We start from the raw sequence: 18,972 nt of genomic DNA, 5'->3' as shown, positions 1-18,972 counted from the left end.
TTACCCAAGAGAATGACTTGCTCAAAGATTCAAATAAAAGATTCGAAATGCATACATTCTCCCCTTTAGGAGTGGGAACCAAATGACAACTTGGGTCCCCGCAAACCCTTCTTGTTTTTATTTATTCTCACTGCATTTTTGCAGACAATTGCCTGAGCGGCTCACACCAATTAAAAATGAAAACAAGGGAGAGAGACTGAGGGAGTGGGGCCCAGCTCTCAGTGTTACAAACTGAAGCACACAGCGCACAAGGGAAAAAGGGAAGTCGAGGGGAAAGGTAGAGGAAGGAGTTAATCCAAGAACAGAACAAAGGAGCGTCTCCACTCCCATCATCCAGCCCGGATACCGAGATCCAGCACCGAGGGCCTTCTGGTAGTTCCCTCGCTGCGATAAGTGAGGTTTCATGGAACCAGACAGAGGGCCTTCTCGGTAGTGGCGCCTGCCCTGTGGAACGCCCTCCCACCAGATGTCAAGGCAATAAACAGCTATTTTACTTTTAAGAGACACCTGAAGGCGGCTCTGTTTAGGAAAGTTTTTAATGTCCTGACGCTGTATTGTTTTTGATATTTGGTTGGAAGCCGCCCAGAGTGGCTGGGGAGACCCAGTCAATTGGGCGGTGTATAAATAATAAATTATTATTATTATTATTATTATTATTATTATTGCTATATGAGGGCAGTTATATCCAGTTCAGGGCAGGCTGACCTTTCCTTGCAGGTGTTTTTGTTTGAGTAGTGATTGATAGCTCTAGGGCCAGGCTGTTCTTCCCCCTTGCTGCTCTTCCTGGGAGGGAGGGGATGCATCCTCAAAGGGCCCTTTGCCCTCTGGCTCATGGGCTGGGATCCGAGTGTCCGCTTCTGTTGCTTCCGGGGAAACTAGCAGTTGGAGCTGAGCCAGCTGTCAACCGTCCCTTATTTGGCGGGAAAGTCCCTTATCCCAGCGCCATGTCCCGCTGCTGTCCCTTATTGATGATGTCCCTTAAATTTCCCGGGTTTCAAAGGAAGCAGCTCCTCTCCCTCCCTCCCTGCCGGTCAGGGAGGAGAGAGGCTCCAACTGTGTTGCTTGGCTGCGTTGCTCACCCAATAAGGAGTCTAAGAACGACTGGGGGGTGGAGCTTGCATTCCTTGTGCCGATCAAATCGGCCGCGTTGCCTGGGGACTCGCCTTTGCTCAGCACTTCCCAGCGGAGAGGTGACGGTGGTTTTCCTTGCTGCATCCCCTTCGCCGGGTTGCTGCGCTGTGGGAACCACCGCTTGAGGCTTCGTTTGGCTGCTGGCTGGGCTTTCTGCCTTTGGCTCGGAGGGGCTCAGAAGTCGAACATACCTGTGCTCTGAAAATCCCTTATTTTGGCTGCTGAGCCCTTATTTTCAAATCTGTAAGTTGACAGCTATGAGCTGAGCATTCTTGCTAGCAGGGAGGAGGAAAGTCTTTCTCTGGCTGATGGATGGGGCTAGGTTGGCGGCTCCCTGCTGGCCTTGCTATTCCGGGGAGCCAGAGACCCTAGGACTCCTAGCTAAGGGCAGAAGCCTGAACATGCTTGCCCTTCAGCTCTCCAGCCCCAGGAAAACTTGTTTTTGCCACACCCTCCCTCCCTGCCAAGCAACATTGATACTGCAAAAGTCCATTCACTCACCATGTACATTGCAGCCGCCACTGGGAGGTAGAATGAGTAGAAGGCCGTCTTGTATTTGACAATCGTTTTGTACCTGCCAGAGAAGGGCACCCGCAGTTCAAGGTTAGAGCCGGTCATGACTTGAAAGGTTTCCAGCTTTGAATCATAAATATGCCACACACTAGGGGCTGCAACTCCTGCTTGCATCACTTACCAGCATAGCTGTCAACGTTCCCCTTTTTTTTAAAGGGAAATTCCCTTATTCCAAATAGGATTCCTCACAAGAAAAGGGGAAAGTTGACAGGCATGCACACCAATTCTGTCTACCCAGCACCCCCTTTGCCAACCGTCAGCAACAACAAAACCTCACAGCTTCCCTTTATTATAAAAAAGGGTCAGGTTGTGTTATACACTCAGAACAGAGCCACAGAAATTAATATATCCAAGCTAGGTCATGTCCATTAATAGCAATGAGCCAACTCTGAATAGGACCAACAATGGATGCAGCGCTTTGTAGATTTAATTATCAATAACCATCATTGCGCCACTTTTTTTCTGGGCCGAGTCCAATACGATTTCCTTGTCTTCTCAATAGCTTCTCACCTCTGTTCTGTGAAGCGGTTGAGATCCACCTTAGATGGGGGAGCAGTGATAAGATCCAGGGCTTGCCCCAGTTCAGTCTGGTATGATGTCTGGGGGGTGGGGAGAACAGGAACAGGATAAGAGCAGAATATTAAGATTGATAAACCACCCGCTCCCTGCTATTCCTATGAAGAAATGTTGCAAAGTGTCTCATTTTTAAAAACAGGCCCGATCAGGGTCGCCTGCTACTTCTTCACAGACCTCCCTCACCAAAGCGCAACTTAGATATATGTTAATTAAAGGAATAAAGAGAAGGCACTGATGTTATTTTCCTACCCAAAGGACACGGCTTCTCAACTAATGACAGTAGTAGAGGATGTGATCGAGATTTCCCAATCAACTTGGTGAAGGGGGAAGATTATAGTCCTCAAGATTAACCTTTGAAAGCAGAGTGAGAGAGAATGTGCCGCCATGTCTGGGGGGGGGGGGGGAGGACTGCTTTTTTGAAAGCAGCGCAAGGTTTGCAAAAGTAAATAGCAGAAGAGGGGGCTGAGGGCTTGTACTTCTCTCACAAGGGTGCTTTCTCCATTAGCCGTATACCTGAAGGAGCGTCTCCACCCCCATCGTTCAGCCCGGACACTGAGATCCAGCACCGAGGACCTTCTGGCGGTTCCCTCGTTGTGAGAAGTGAGGTTACAGGGAACCAGACAGAGGGCCTTCTCAGTAGTGGCGCCCACCCTGTGGAACACCCTCCCTCCAGATGTCAAAGAGATAAACAACTACCTGACATTCAGAAGACATCTTAAGGCAGCCCCGTTCAGGGAAGTTTTTAATGTGTGACATTTTAGTGTATTTTTGGTCTCTGTGGAAGCCGCCCAGAGTGGCTGGGGAAACCCAGCCAGATGGGCGGGGTACAAATAATAAATTATTATTATTATTATTATGGCTGCTATAATGGTCAAAGGGTGAGGTTAGGACCAGGTCTCAAATCCCCAACCAGCCATGCAGTTCATAGGGTGACCTTCGGCCTGTCAAGCCTAAGCAACATAACAAGGTTATGTTGTGGGGATAAAATGGAAGGGTGGTGGGGTAGAATTAAAAAAGAAAAGAAAAGCTTATGCTATCCCCAAAGATGGGTATAAAATAAAAGAGCGAGAAAATATTTTCCTGCTGATTAAATCTGCAACAAGCGTTCCCTCAGACCTTTCTGTGGATGTGGGAACAGGGAGTGCTGTGAAAAAGCAATGGGGGTGTGTGCAGTCTTCCTTTTGGTCGGGGAGCATATTCTCTGCAGGTCAAAATGGCCTCCGCCACACTCAAGCCCGCAAATTCCCTCCTCCCCTCCATGAAGCGGAATCAGTTTCCATGGCAACAGAAGGACCTTCCATCAGGGGCAAAGGCTTCGGCCCAGTCCCCAGCATATAGACAGTGTTGGAAACCGACAGTGTTGAAACGACAATAGCCTGTCACGGCAGGGCCTAAACCCACCTGGAGAAACAGTTCCAGCAAGTTCAGGTAGTACGGCTGACCCCGGCAGTATCGCTTCAGCAGGCGGTAGATGGTGGACTCCAGCAAGAAAGCGTCGTTCACGGCATCCAGGCCGATTCCTTCCTGGGAGGCAGAAAGAAAGGAAAAACAGTTCAATACATTAGTGACTAGGCACACTCTCCAGCTCACTGTCGAGGCTGCAATCCTAGGATGCTTACCTGGGAGTAAGCTCCATTGGACTCAGTGGAATTTACTTCTGAGGGGACTGGCATAGGATCAGTGGCGTAGCGTGGGGGGTGCAGGGGGGGGCCAGCCGCACCGGGTGCAACATCTGGGGGTTAGGGGGCGCAAATCCACAGGTTAGGGGGTGCAAATTACTTGCCTTGCCCCGGGTGCTGACAACCCATGCTACGCCACTGCATAGGATTGTGGCGTTAATTACTTAGGAGTCTGTAGAAGTTTTGACCCTGAGAGGGGAATGGATTATAACCCATCTAAAAATGTAAGCGTGGGACACGGGTGGTGCTGTGGGTTAAACCACAGAGCCTAGGACTTGGCGATCAGAAGGTCGGCGGTTCGAATCCCCGCGGCGGGGTGAGCTCCCGTTCCTCGGTCCCTGCTCCTGCCAACCTAGCAGTTCGAAAGCACGAAGTGCAAGTAGATAAATAGGTACTGCTCCGGCAGGAAGGTAAACGGTGTTTCCGTGCGCTACTCTGGTTCGCCAGAAGCGGCTTAGTCATGCTGGCCACATAACCCGGAAGCTGTACGCCAGCTCCCTCAGCCAGTAAAGCGAGATGAGTGCCGCAACCCCAGAGTCGGTCACGACTGGACCTAATGGTCAGGGGTCCCTTTACCTTTCAAAATGTAAGAAGAGCCTGCAGGATCAGGCCAATGGCCATCTAGCCTAGCATCATGTTCTCATGCAGGATCCAGCCACAACAGCGCTCTTTCCTCCCGCGGTTTCTGGCTGCTGATATTCAGAAGCATTACTGCCTCTGAGGCAGAGCGCAGCCATCACCGCTGGCAGCCATTATCCGCTGTGAATTTGCCCAATCCTCTTTTACAGCCGTCCAAGTTGGTGGCCTTCCTGTGGCAGGGAGTTCCACAGTTTAACAACACGCCAGTACACACCCACCTGATTGCGCATTTATGTGCACTAAAGTGGCACGGGATGGTCAGCCTGGCGATTCACACATACTGCACTGGATCTAATAATATATGTTTTTGAACGGCTGGTGGTAGCTAGTTATCTCTCCACCAAAATGGCATCTAAAAAAATAATCAGTGGAGGATATTCCAACAGGTTATAAGAGAGGGAGCCGTAAGGCCTCTCCATCAGTTTTGCCGAAAGGCTAGCAACTTTTAGCTCCTCTAGATTCCTCCTCCCCATTCACTACAAGATCTCTGGGCTGCACCCAGCTAAGTTTTATTCAGTATAGTCCCACTGAAATGAATGGACCTAAGCTGGCCATGACCATTCATTTCAATGGGTCTATTCAGAGTAGGACTAGCACTGAGTCCTACATTCCTCTGTAGCCAAGTAATTAAGCTTGCTTTTCTCACCTTCCCTCATAGTTCCGTTTCCCTTTTGTGTTGTGTCTCTGTTATTTCCTTGCATCATTGATATTTCCATTTAAAATGCTGATAATAATCAACAGCACAGAGTGAATGAGCACAGCAGACAGACAACAATAGGCAACAGCGAAGATGTGGGGCTTGATGCCATAAACAAAGTGTTACTCGTTTTCTATCTTCAAAATCCTGGCAAATATGAGATGAAGGGAAAGGGTTGGGATCCAACTAAGTTCTACGTGGAGCAGACACACTGAAGGAGTGAAGAGTCATGCTTATTAATTTAAATGAGTGTGCTCTGAGAGGGACGCAGGTGGCGCTGTGGGTTAAACCACAGAGCCTAGGACTTGCCGATCAGAAGGTCGGCAGTTCGAATCCCCATGACGGGCTGAGCTCCCATTGCTCGGTCCCTGCTCCTGCCAACCCAGCAGTTCGAAAGCACGTCAAAGTGCAAGTAGATAAATAGGTACCGCTCCGGCGGGAAGGTAAACGCTGTTTCCGTGCGCTGCTCTGGTTCGCCAGAAGTGGCTTAGTCATGCTGGCCACATGACCCGGAAGCTGTATGCCGGCTCCCTCGGCCAATAAAGCGAGATGAGCGCCGCAACCCCAGAGTCGGTTATGACTGGACCTAATGGTCAGGGGCAGTGGCGTAGCGTGGGTTGTCAGAACCTGGGGCAAGGCAAGTAATTTGCGCCTCCTAACCCGTGGATTTGCGCCCCCTAACCCTAACCCCCAGATGTTGCGCCCAGTGCGGCCGGCCCCCCCTGCACCCCCCACGCTACACCACTGGTCAGGGGTCCCTTTACCTTTACCTTACTCTGAGAGTAGGACCAACATTGGCTGCAACCAGAAGACTCCTAGATGAGAAGGTGTCGCGTCCAGGGGCTTAAGCCCCTGCACCTTATAAATGAAAGCAGGCAATGTGGACCCCATTCCCCAACGCTCAGGACATTCAATCATTGTCACCCAGAGCTGCTCTCGCACAACCTAGTGCCCTCCAGACGTTGTTGGATTACAACTATCATCCCCTGCCACACTGGCTGGAGCTAATAGGAGCTGAGATCCAATAACATCTGGTGGACCAGGTTGGCAAGGAACCTACCATCTTGTACACAGACTCAACAGAACCAGAAGACCAGGATCCAGATAAACCACCCAACTCACAAGCTGCCTGGCCAGTGAGAGATTTCAGGCTGGATCCTGGAAACTGGACATCCTCCTGAGGATAGGCAGCCTACAGCTCTCCAGATGTTGATGAACAGCAAATCCCATCATCCTTGATGACCACGCTCGCTGGGGCTGATGGGAGTTGGAGTCTTGACAGCATCCAGAGGGCCACAGGCTGCCGTTCCCTTCATTGTAATGGCCGCCCCATGTGCCACAGAGGTCAGGCAATCCCTAGAAACCATCGGTCCCTACCTTTTTGTACCAACAGGGATGGCCCCGGCGGGTCTCCGAATAGTCCATGATGTCGTCTGCCACCAGGAGAAAGGCCTGCAGCTGAAATCAAACCGGATACCCCCCCATATTATTATTGCATACTGTAATACTAGGGTTTGTCACACCGGCTTGCTCCCCTAGCCAGTACTAGATACCACTTTGCCCATCTTCCATACCTGTCCAACCCCCTCCCTTTATTCCTCACCTATCGCCCCATTCCTCCCCCATAGCTCACCTGGAGCCCCACCCCCTTTAAAGGCATGTTCAACAAAGGAAGACGCTTCACACGGACTATGCTAAATTGCTGTGTGAAAGGCAGGTTTAAAAGAGGAGGGAGGCACCTCAGAGCCTCCCCTCATGCTTTTTAAACAGCTCACTTGGGCTGGTCAGTCCGCCATTTCTCAAGCTGCAAGATCGTGGTAAGGTTGTTGCCACGGTCTTGCAGCTTGGGAAATGGCAGGCCTTCCTATATATGGGAAGATAAAGGCCAGATAACAATGAGGGAATGTTTTTTTCAAATGTAGTGGATGTGTAAAAAGCCAAAGGTTTGGGGGAAATGATACACAATGAAATGAATATATATTTTTAAAAAAAGTCTAAACTGGTAATTCCCCAAAACCTGAGGCCTTTCTTTTAGGGATAATAGGGTCAGAGACCCCCCAAAAGAGGATTAACTTATTTATGTATGCAACAACAGCAGCTTGAATCTTGTATGCACAGAACTGGAAAGAAGAGAAAACACCAAGGAAAGAATGGATTTTAAAGCTAATGGACTATGCAGAACTGGCGGCGCTAACAGCAAAAATAAGAAGCCAACATGACAGAATATTCATGACAGAATGGAAGCCCTTTTTGGAATATCTGAAAATATACCATAATCAGATGGAATCGCGAGCAGGATTTGAAATATGAGCAGCGGTAGAAAAATGACAGTCTATGATATAGCAGGCTATGCCTTAGGCAAAATGTTTATTAGAATGCAATATGGAAATGGGACAGGACTAAGAATAGCATGGAGGGAAAGGCAGGAACTCAAAGTTTAGAGAGAAATGTGAATGAATGAATGAATTTATTAATACGGTCACAGACCAGCTTCAACACACACAAGATCACAAATCATAAATATCAGAAATACAAGGGACAATATGACAATGACAAGGATTTAAATATAAAAATTAAAATTAATTGTTAACGTGCCCCCTGTAATTAACATTTAGGGGATTGGGCATTATGGGATACCGCTTGCTTCCTGCGATTGATTGCAGACGCACAGAATTTAGCTAAATTTAATGTAATCTTGGGCTTCTTGTCCTCTAGCAGTAGTTTTAGACTATGGTATTCAGATTCTTTCCTAAACATTTGCAAAACAGGTGTAATAAAAGTCAAACGTATATCCTCATAAAGACGACAACGTAATAGTACATGTGAAGCAGTTTCAACTTCCAACGAGCCACAAGGACAGACCCGTGTTGTGTATGGTTTACCCTCAAATCTGTGTAACAATGTGTAACAAATTTGAAATCTGGAATTTCTATGTAAAGATTTTAAAGTCTAATGAAAATTTGACACAAAAGAAGGTAACAAGAGCCCTGCTACAGCCGGCGATGTAGTCCAGCAGCCTGATCTCACTGCGTCCAATCACATGCCTATGGGAAGCCCAAAGGCAGAGCCAGAGTGCAAGGGGAATTATCCCAACCTGCAATTCCCAGCCATTTCAAAAGCATGCTTCCTCCAAGATCAGGAAGCAGAGTACTGCCACTGTGACTAGTAGGTCTGCTCATCTCAGAATAATAATAATAATAATAATAATAATAATAATAATAATAATAATAATAAATTATTTATATCCCGCCCTCCCCAGCCGAAGCCAGGCTCAGGGCGGCTAACAACACTAAAATAGTGCAACATTATAAAAACATTATAAAAAATTAAATTAAAATCAAATTCAAAATTGATGGCAACCATAAACTAAAGTTTTGTAAAGATTGCCAAAGGAGGGAGTCAGGCTGCACCCTGACCAAAGGCCTGGTGGAACAGCTCTGTCTTGCAGGCCCTGCGGAAAGATGTCAAGTCCTGCAGGGCCCTTGTCTCTTGTGACAGAGCATTCCACCAGGTTGGAGCCGCAGCCGAAAAAGCCCTGGCTCTAGTTGAAGCCAGCCTAACCTCTCTGTGGCCTGGGACCTTCAAGATGTTTTTATTTGAAGACCGTAAGTTCCTCTTTGGGGCATACCAGGAGAGGCGGTCCCGAAGGTACGAGGGTCCTAGGCTGTATAGGGCTTTAAAGGTTAAAACCAGCACCTTAAACCTGATCCTGTACTCCACCGGGAGCCAGTGCAGCTGGTATAGCACCAGATGAATGTGATCTCGCAGCGAAGACCCCGTAAGGAGTCTCGCTGCAGCATTCTGCACCCGCTGGAGAACAAGCACAAATTGTATTTCTCAAGCATGGGTGTCACATCCACACAAAATGAGATTAGACATAAACCCGGCCAGATAGGGTAAGCCTGGGGAAACACCCTTTTATTTCCACATCACCAAATAACAGGGATAATGTTACACCCACCAGTTCAATGCACCATCCGACAGCTAGAGCACGTTGGAAACTTTTCGGATCCTGTTGTTCTGGTGCAGCCAGCTCCCGGAAAGCAGCCACCACCGTCAGGCCCCGGTTATATTTCCCCCCGACGGCATTGTATTCCACGACCTGCAAGGGAACAGGGAGGGATGACAGTTGCGGCGACACTCATCCCCATAGTTACAGACTCCAGGATAGAGGAAGCTTTTTGCTACTGAAAGCAGGCTCCGGAACAGAGATGGAGGAACCTGTGGCCCCGCAGCTCCCATCAGCCCTATTAGCAGGCATGGCCAATGGTCAGAGATGGCAGACCTGGTAGTTCAGTAACATCTGGAGGGACACTGGTTCCTGCCTCCGTCTTAGACCAGTCATGTCCCAACCAGTCAGGGATCACATATTAAGTGAGGTGTAAAGCGGGTGGCGCTGTGGGTTAAATCTCAGAGCCTAGGACTTGCCGATCAAAAGGTCGGCAGTTCGAATCCCCGCAACGGGGTGAGCTCCTGTTGCTCGGTCCCTGCTCCTGCCAACCTAGCAGTTCGAAAGCATGTCAAAGTGCAAGTAGATAAATAGGTACCGCTCTGGCGGGAAGGTAAACGGCATTTCCGTGCGCTTCTCTGGTTCGCCAGAAGCGGCTTAGTCATGCTGGCCACATGACCCGGAAGCTGTACGCCGGCTCCCTCGGCCAATAAAGCGAGATGAGCGCCGCAACCCCATAGTCGGTCACGACTGGACCTAATGGTCAGGGGTCCCTTTACCTTTACTTAAAGTGGGGATGGGGAATACCTGTGGCCCTCCAGATGTTGACTCGAGCTCCCATCAGTCCTGGCCTGAATGGCCAATGACCAGAAGTTGTAGTCCTCCCATCCTGTAAAGCAGTGTTTCTCCAGCTGTTTTTGGACTGCCCATCATCCCTAGGTAGCAAGACCAGTGGTCAGGGATGATGGGAATTGTAGTCCGAAAGCAGCTGGAGACCCAAGTTTGGGAAATACTGCTAATAGGTATTGCTATTAGGTTATGAAATAATATCAATTGCACACATACATTGCACACATAATTGCTAACAGCAACAACTCCCTACTTACGATTTCAACAGACATTTAGAGGCATACCACTTCCAATGCTGGAAATAACATATAGATGTAATGGCTCACAATCATTGACAGGCTTATTTGCCTAATCCCATTTAACAGCCATCGCTAACGTATCATAGAAGCGAATTCCATAGCTTAATCAAAAGCCTTGGGAAGAAGTCCTCCTTTTTGTCTGTCCTGAATCTTCCAACATTTGGCTTCACTGAATGGCTCCTGACTTCTATGACAAGAAAATATTTTCTTTCTTTTTCTTTTTTTAATTGAGATTTTCACAAAAAACAGAAAACATATAACAGAAGAAAAAAAAGGCATATAAGAATAGACAATGAACACTCTTATCTATCAGTGTTTAGTGTCATTCACTTATTTACACTGCGTTAACACGCGTCGTGACCTCCCTCCCCTCCTGCTGCGGTTTTTCTTACATTTTTTCTTCTCCTGCAGTTTCTATGTCAAAAATTTACGCATAACAAGGATTATGTTAAGCCTGCGGTAGTTTGTAATTTACCACAATTACTCTCAATATAGGTCACAAATTTACTCCACTCTTCATTAAACTTTGTTTCTTTTTGGTGTTTGTCATTCTTGCCAATTCTGCATATTTGAATAATTTTGTTTGCCAATCCGTAATCGTGGGAATTTCCACCGATTTCCATTTTTGAGCTATTAATATCCTAGCTGCCGTTGTCGCATACTGAAATAAGTTTTGGTCTTTTCTTTGGTACAGAAGGTGACGGCACCCACTGTGTGCTTGCAAAAGAGATGACTAAAACAAGCAATGCTGCTAATTTTGTGGCTGGGTCTGCTATGCCTGCAACACACAAGGAAGAGTCGAAGGAAAGGGAGGTGGTGGTTGTAGTGGTCAGGGACTTTGGAAGCCAGGTGTGAAATTCACCCCTCAGGTCCTCTGCTGCCGCTTGCCGCACCCATACAAGACAATGTCTGGCAGGTCTGAGCCCACACTGCCAGCTTCGAACGACATGGATCAGTGGCATAGCGTTGGTTGTCAGCACCCGGGGCAAGGCAAGTAATTTGCGCCCTCCCCGCTGCACTGTCCCTCCCCCAGATGGTCCCTCGCTCTCTCTCCGCACCGCACTGCACGCCTGGCACCCTCCCCTCCACAGTGGGCGGCGACCTGGCGGCTCGGATCGGATTCGCACAGCCAGCACTGCAGTGAGAGAGAGTGAGTGAGCCAGGTAGGGGCAGAGAGCTGCGAGTGCGAGCGTGCCCCCCCCAGATGTTGCGCCCGGTGCGGCCGGCCCCCCCTGCACCCCCCACGCTACGCCACTGACATGGATGTAAACAGTTTTAATGTAAAGTCGTGCACACGAAGCATGAAAGTGATGTCAGTCAAACCCCTCCAAAACAGCTGTGACGTGGACCTTCAGTGATATTTCACATTCCTCAGGAATAAGCTGGCAATCCCCATGCCAAATTCATCCAAGGATGAAGGATTCTTGCCACCCATCCCTATAGGAGTGAAGTTGGGAGACGAAACACCAGGCTACAGTATGGGACTCCAAGGATCGGTGCGTTCACACAAACAACCGTAAACGGGACAGCATCCAGAAATGGGAGCAGCTCATCGGGCAAAAAGTCTCCTCAAGAGAAACTTGCGTGTGTGCCTGCTCTTTCAAAGAAGGAACGCTGCTCTCATTCAGATACCACCTTGCAGATCTCCCACCCTGCCCATAAAAGTTTGTTGCAGATTCACAAGGACAATGCAAAAACATTTAAGGTCTTTCCGAAGAGATTTAGCTGTATTCCGTGGGCAACCGAACGAAGCTGCCCCAGAGAATAAGAGGGAAGAGACGACATTTTGGGGGCAACAATGGAATACAAGTGAGGGGGAAACTCCTTCCTTGGCCCAATGCTGCGCCTGCAAGACTCCTTCAAGCCCCAGCCCTCCAAATAAAGGCACTATGGTCAAGCTATCACCACAAAACCACAAGCATTTACTGCAGCATGAGCACAAGAGGGGCATGTGTGCCTGAAGTCCCAGAAGCAGCGAGGATGAACTGGGCTACAGGTTGGCATTTGCTTGCAGAGCTTATCCCAGGGTCTGGGTTTTGCACCCACTCCTGTGGGTTCCTCCCTGCCTCAAAGGCACAGGAGTGAGAAGCAGTGGCGTAGCGTGGGGGGTGCAGGGGGGGCCGGCCGCACCGGGCGCAACATCTGGGGGTTAGGGTTAGGGGGTGCAAATCCACGGGTTAGGGGGCGCAAATTACTTGCCTTGCCCCGGGTGCTGACAACCCACGCTACACCACTGGTGAGAAGCAAGGACTAATCTACGCCGACAAAGACCGCTACACACAGATGCTCTGGAGAAGAGGAAGGGAAACGGCCTATCTTGCTAGCATTCAGAAATATGAAAGGGTTAAGCCTAAGGATCTCACTGATCTCTTGGTTTCAAAACTTGCCAGCTAACCGAGTTGCAAACTCAAAGCAACCCTTGGAGTTCCCCCCCTCCAAACATCTATTAAATCCATGTTTTCCATCAAATTAAACCAAGTTTTTGGCAATTTCCCTTGGTTACCTTTCTTTTTCTTTGATGACCTATCCAGTTCCGTTTTAACCACTCCATTAAAATCACCTAGTACAATTGTTTTTTGACCATCTAATTCGATCAGTCTCTCTTCCAGTTTTCTATAGAATTCTGCCTTATTAGTATTAGGAGCATAGATAGAAATCACATTCAATTTTCCCCCTTGAACATTAATTTGTACTCCCAATATCCTCCCCTCCTCGTCTTTACAGATTAATTTGCGTTCCCATTTTTCTTTCACACAAAGGACAACCCCTCTTTTTTTGCACACATCAGAACTAATAAACTCCTCCCCTAGTCTTTTGTTTTTCAGAACATGCTTATGTTTTTTAGCAATGTGGGTCTCTTGTAAGCAGATTACGTCCAGATTTTTTTTCCTTCAATACATTTTCAATTTTATTTCTCTTAGATTTTTCATTCAAGCCATTCACATTCCATGATATTAATTTTAATGTCATTATTATCTAATTAGAGTTAACTATCAAAATAAGTTAGTTGAAAAAAAAATTAAAAAAATTAAATTCAAGTGGTCTTGTCTTCTAAGTCCTCCTCCTCCTCCTCTTCTTCTCCCTCTACTTCTTCTTCTATTTCGTCCTCGTCCTCTTCTTTTCCTCTTCCTTCTATCTCCTCCTCTCTGTCCCTCCTCCTCTTTCTCTCCTCCATTTCTGACTCCCTTTCCCCGATTTTATCCTCCATCCTTCCAAGGTCCTTCTCATATCTCCTTGAGAATTTCCTCACTTCTTGTATATCTGTCAGCCTAAATCTTTTGTTTTTATAATAGAAGGAGATCCCTTCCGGGAACTCCCACCTGTACTGTATACCATTTCTTTTCAGGACACTCACCAGCTGTTTATATCCCTCTCTTTTTCGTATCCAGATTGAACCGGTCTATTTAAAAAGTTTTTAGTAGTCCAAAGATATGTATTTATAGTCCAAGAGGTTTCTTTTGTTCTGTCTTTTTATTAAAGAGTTATAGTATTGTAGTCCAAATCAAGACAGAGAGTTCAGGGAGAAGGCAGTAATACGTTACAAGAGAAAAAAAAATAAAAAATAAGAATAAGAAACAAGAAAATATTTTCTATGTCCACTTTTTCCACCATTTTATCCGCAGCCGGCACATCCTCCTTTACTTGCTTTCCCCCACACATTTAAAGCACAATGATACCACTTTAAACACCCACGGCTTCCCCCAAAGAACTCTGGGAGATGTAGTCTGTTAAGGGTGCCGAGAGCAGACCCGTAATCCCCTAACAGAGTTACAACTCCCAGAGTTCCCTGGGAAAAGTGAAACCACTCTGAGGCAGAAAGACAGAATAGGCCCCAAGCGCCATGAAGTCACCACCTTGCTGAAGCCTGGATGTTCCTGGGAGGCAAATGTAAACAAATGGAACAGGGAAGAAAATGAATGTAATAAATGAGACAGAAGAACAGCACGATTTGCCCTTTAGATAAGGCGCATGCCTTAGGGAGATGAAACTGCCCCAAATATACAGCACCACAGCTTAAGGCAAGGGTCACTAACCTTTATAGGCCTGAATGCCTGTCTTAGATCATCATGTCCCAACCAGTCAGGGATCACATAAAGATATATTTGGGTTTTTGGGTGTCTGCCCTAGATAGCCCCCTTCTGGTCCCTCTCCCAGAAAGAACATATACAACACACACACACACACACACTTTACTTTTTCTAATGGATGACGAAGTTGGATGAAGTTGAACAAAAAGCCCATAGAGCCCAAAGAGCAAGTGAGAAAGAACATCACTCTCCCAACTTCCTTCTTCATCTGTTTTTCTCAAGGAAGAAAGGTGATGACCCTCTGGATCTCATGACCAAGGGGGCAGAGAGTTGGGGGCTTTGTGGACAAGCAGAGGAAGACCTGAAGAAGGCCGCTGTGCCCACGAGCACCATGTTGGCAACCACCAGCTTCAAGTTCCCATCAAAAGCCTTTTCAATCAAGCTCACGCCGTCACCTGCTTCAGCCTGGCGACAGCATCAGACACCTCTGCGTTGTGGAGGTCGTCTTCCGTCAGATCCTTCACAACTTGGGGGAAGAACCCCACAAACTGGTCCCTGTCTGTGGCCTCCGCCGCCGCCTCCACTCCATTCTGGCTCATTCTTCTATCTGGAAAAGAGAAACACACGGCCATGGAATTACACAAGGCAAGGCACCCACACACATTGTGATATGTCTACACACAAGGAAGGCATAAATCTCTAGAGCAACAGAAGGCAGCCTACACCCAAGGCAATTGCACAACGTAGGGTGAACTTTTTTGGGGAGTTCGAAGCAAGAACCCAACCCAGGAGGTCCTGGCTCCATTCTGCTCCCTCCTAAGAGAGTCTTCTTCCCCCATTCCATTCATTTGCTCTAATACAGGGGTAGGGAGTCACTTTTGGTCTCAGGCTACCCTCCCTGATGGGAAACCTTCTGGGAAGGCTGCAAAGTACTGGGTTGAGCCAAAACATGGACGGAACAATGAATTTTAATTTTACAGATACACAGCACTGTGGTGGTTCAGGTCACAGGGGTGCGTCAAAGACCTGACACTATTTCTGCATCAGAATCTCAATTTCCAGCATCCATCCAACCAGCTTGATCAGGGAACTTTTTAGCCCCTGCATGCTCCTAAGTTGTTGTTGCTATTATTTATTAAATTTGTATACTACCCTTCATCTGAAGAGCACAGGTCGGTTCACAACATAAAAATACAAAATGAGAACACAAAATACATGTAATAAAACCAAAACAAACCAATAACCCCCCAAAAAACATATTTAAAAGGGCATAGAATATTAATCAGCCAAAGGCCTAGTTACAGAGGAATGTTTTCGTCTGGCACTTAAAGATATGTAATGAAGGAGCCAGGCAAGACTCCCTGGGGAGAGCAGTCCGCAAAAGGGGAGCCACTGCAGAAAAGGCCCTGTTCTCATGTTGCCACCCTCCGTACCTCTCATGGAGGAGGCACTCAATGAAGGGTCTCTCATTATTACCGCAGAGTCCAGGTTGGTTTGTATGGGGAAAAGGCAGTCCTTGAGGTATAGTGATTCTGAACAGCTTAAGGCTTTATTGATCAAAACAAGCACTTTGAATTTGGTCCAGAAAATAATTAGCAGCCAAGGCAGTTGGGCCAGAATGTCTTGCTTCAATTAGCAACCTGGCTGCCGAATTCTGCACCAGCTGAACTCTCTTCAGAGGCAGCCCTATATCACAGAATCAGAGAGTTGGAAGAGACCACAAGGGCCATCGAGTCCAACCCCCTGCCAAGCAGGAACCACCATCAGAGCACTCCTGACATATGGTTGTCAAGCCTCTGCTTAAAGACCTCCAAAGAAGGAGACTCCACCACACTCCTTGGCAGCAAATTCCACTGTCAAACAGCTCTTACTGTCAGGAAGTTCTTCCTAATGTTTAGGTGGAATCTTCTTTCTTGTAGTTTGGATCCATTGCTCCGTGTCCGCTTCTCTGGAGCAGCAGAAAACAACCTTTCTCCCTCCTCTATGTGACATCCTTTTATATATTTGAACATGGCTATCATATCACCCCTTAACCTCCTCTTCTCCAGGCTAAACATGCCCAGCTCCCTTAGCCGTTCCTCATAAGGCATCGTTTCCAGGCCTTTGACCATTTTGGTTGCCCTCCTCTGGACACGTTCCAGTTTGTCAGTGTCCTTCTTGAACTGTGGTGCCCAGAACTGGACACAGTGCTCCAGGTGAGGTCTGACCAGAGCAGAATACAGTGGCACTATTACTTCCCTTGATCTAGATGCTATAGTCCTATTGATGCAGCCCAGCATTGCATTGTAACGCATCACAGTAATCTAACCTAGAGGATTATCCAGAGCATAGATGGCAGAAGTGAGGCTACCCCTGTCCAGATAGGGGCACAGATGGGCCACCAGCCAAAGCTGAGGATAGCCACTGTGTGCCACTGAGACCAGCCTGAGCCTCAAGTGAAAGCAAAGGATCCAGAAGTACACCCAAGCTATGCGCTCGCTCCTTCAGATAGAATCTCATCCATCCCATTACCGAGGTATGACAACGGTCTAGCACACCCACTGCTACAACCGCAGATGCATACGAGAAGCAGAGCCATTAGCACATCGCCGACAACATAGTCCAAAACTCTGGATAACACCGCTCAGCGGTTTCATGTAGATGTTAAACAGCATAAGGGGATAAAACTGAACCCTGAGGAACCCCACATTGATGGCTCCACAGGACTGAAGAGCACCCCCCAAAATCACCCTCTGGAAACGACCATCCAAGTAGGATGGGAACCACCGCAAAGTGGTGCCACCCTCCTCTTGTCAGGTGTGCGTGCGGGAGCCGGGCCCTGTGACCAATAGGACTTTGCAGGACTGGGGCCTTCCTAAGTTTGTTCTGAAGAGGCAAGGCACGGCCCCACAGGTGATGCCAATTGGTAACTCACAGTACCTGGTGGCAAGAGCTGGGAAGGGATATAAGGTCATCATTTCTCTTCAGCTCTTTACCACAGCAACATGTTTCCTGTCTTGCTGCGTTTGGCTTCTTGCTTCCTGATCCTTGAACCTCGGCTTCTTGACTCCCTGTTTCTTGATCCTCGGACCCTTGACTTCTGGACTCCTTGCTTCTTGGACCCTTGACTTAGTGACTCCTTACTTTCAGACCCTTGGCTTCCTGGCTTCTGGACCCCCGTTCCTGCTCCCACCCCGCCATCTTGCCCCCAGTCCTGACGTCCCTTACCGGGACTTTGATTGCCCGTGAACCAGACTATGACACCTCTAAAGCCCAACTCAGACAGCCACCCCAGAAGGATACCATGGTTGATGGTTTGGAAGCCACTGAGAGGTCCTGGAGAATTAACAGGGACACATTTCCCTTGTCTATCTCCTGATAGAAGGCAGAGTGACCAAAGCAGTTTCTGTGCCAAAAGCCGGCCTTAACCCCGACTGAGGTCAACAAAGGTCCGTATAGTTAAAGCCATGGTTTTCCCAGTAGTGATGTATGGAAGTGAGAGCTGGACCATAAAGAAGGCTGATCGCCGAAGAATGGATGCTTTTGAATTCTGGTGCTGGAGGAGACTCTTGAGAGTCCCATGGACTGCAAGAAGATCAAACCTATCCATTCTTAAGGAAATCAGCCCTGAGTGCTCACTGGAAGGACGGATCCTGAAGCTGAGGCTCCAATACTTTGGCCACCTCATGAGAAGAGAAGACTCCCTGGAAAAGACCCTGATGTTGGGAAAGATGGAGGGCACAAGAAGAAGGGGACGACAGAGGATGAGATGGTTGGACAGTGTTCTCGAAGCTACAAACATGAGTCTGACCAAACTGCGGGAGACAGTGGAAGACAGAAGTGCCTGGCGTGCTCTGGTCCATGGGGTCACGAAGAGTCGGACACGACTAAACGACTAAACAACAACAACCCCGACTGAAATGGATCTAGAAAATTTGTTTCCTTGAAGAGCCCCTGGATCTGGTCCATGGCAATCCACTCAAAACCTTGCTCAATAAGGGGAGATTGGCAACTTGCTTGTAGTTACTTAGATTTTCTGTATCCAGAGAGGGTTTATTGAAAGGAGTGACTTCACCACCATGTACCTAAGCAGGCAGGGACCACCCATCTCACAAGGAGGCATTAATCACCTCAGCTGACCGATCCAAGCACATCGTTGACATCCTTGAGTTTTACCTAACTGAAACTCATCCAACACAACAGGACGAGACAGTGCTCTGGACACCCCTCAAGATTCATCTGCTGTAACAGCAGAGTCAAAATCCCGGTAGATGCAAACAGTCTTATCCTCAAAATTCTTTGCAAAGAAGCCACAGCGAGCTATGATCAGTTTTGCCACTTCCTTCAGGCCAGGTTGTAAAAGCCCCCACACCTGGAAAAAGCTCTGTTGGATGGCACAATGAGGATGCAACGGAGGCAGCAATGTATGACTTTTTTGCCACCTTCACTGCCACTAGGTAGGCTCAGCGATGAGTGTTTGATTGCATTCCACAGGAGTTTTCCTCCACATTATGCTTGAGTCACCTTTCAGCTTGTTTCCTCGCCCTAAGTTCTAGACCATACCAGGAAACCA

At 47.9% G+C, this 18,972-nt stretch overlaps 1 protein-coding gene across 4 annotated transcripts in view; it reads right to left on the bottom strand.

Moving 5' to 3' along the window:
* Positions 1–18,972, bottom strand: part of FDPS (farnesyl diphosphate synthase) — a 35,043-nt gene that overhangs the window by 11,394 nt on the left and 4,677 nt on the right. For all 4 annotated transcript variants that reach the window (XM_083418605.1, XM_083418604.1, XM_083418607.1 and 1 more), the window contains exons 2-7: positions 14,876–15,027; positions 9,257–9,397; positions 6,673–6,753; positions 3,682–3,804; positions 2,215–2,303; positions 1,633–1,705 (exon numbers count right to left, since the gene is read on the bottom strand). In XM_083418605.1, coding sequence (XP_083274731.1) covers positions 1,633–1,705; positions 2,215–2,303; positions 3,682–3,804; positions 6,673–6,753; positions 9,257–9,397; positions 14,876–15,027 — 659 coding nt within the window. The remainder of the gene's footprint in view (positions 1–1,632; positions 1,706–2,214; positions 2,304–3,681; positions 3,805–6,672; positions 6,754–9,256; positions 9,398–14,875; positions 15,028–18,972) is intronic.

The sequence above is a fragment of the Podarcis tiliguerta genome, assembly GCF_965153285.1.
Source record: "Podarcis tiliguerta genome assembly, chromosome: 16".
Classification (NCBI taxonomy): domain Eukaryota; kingdom Metazoa; phylum Chordata; class Lepidosauria; order Squamata; family Lacertidae; genus Podarcis; species Podarcis tiliguerta.
The sequence above is the reverse complement of the archived record's forward strand: the minus strand, read 5'-3'. Positions and strand labels throughout refer to the sequence as shown.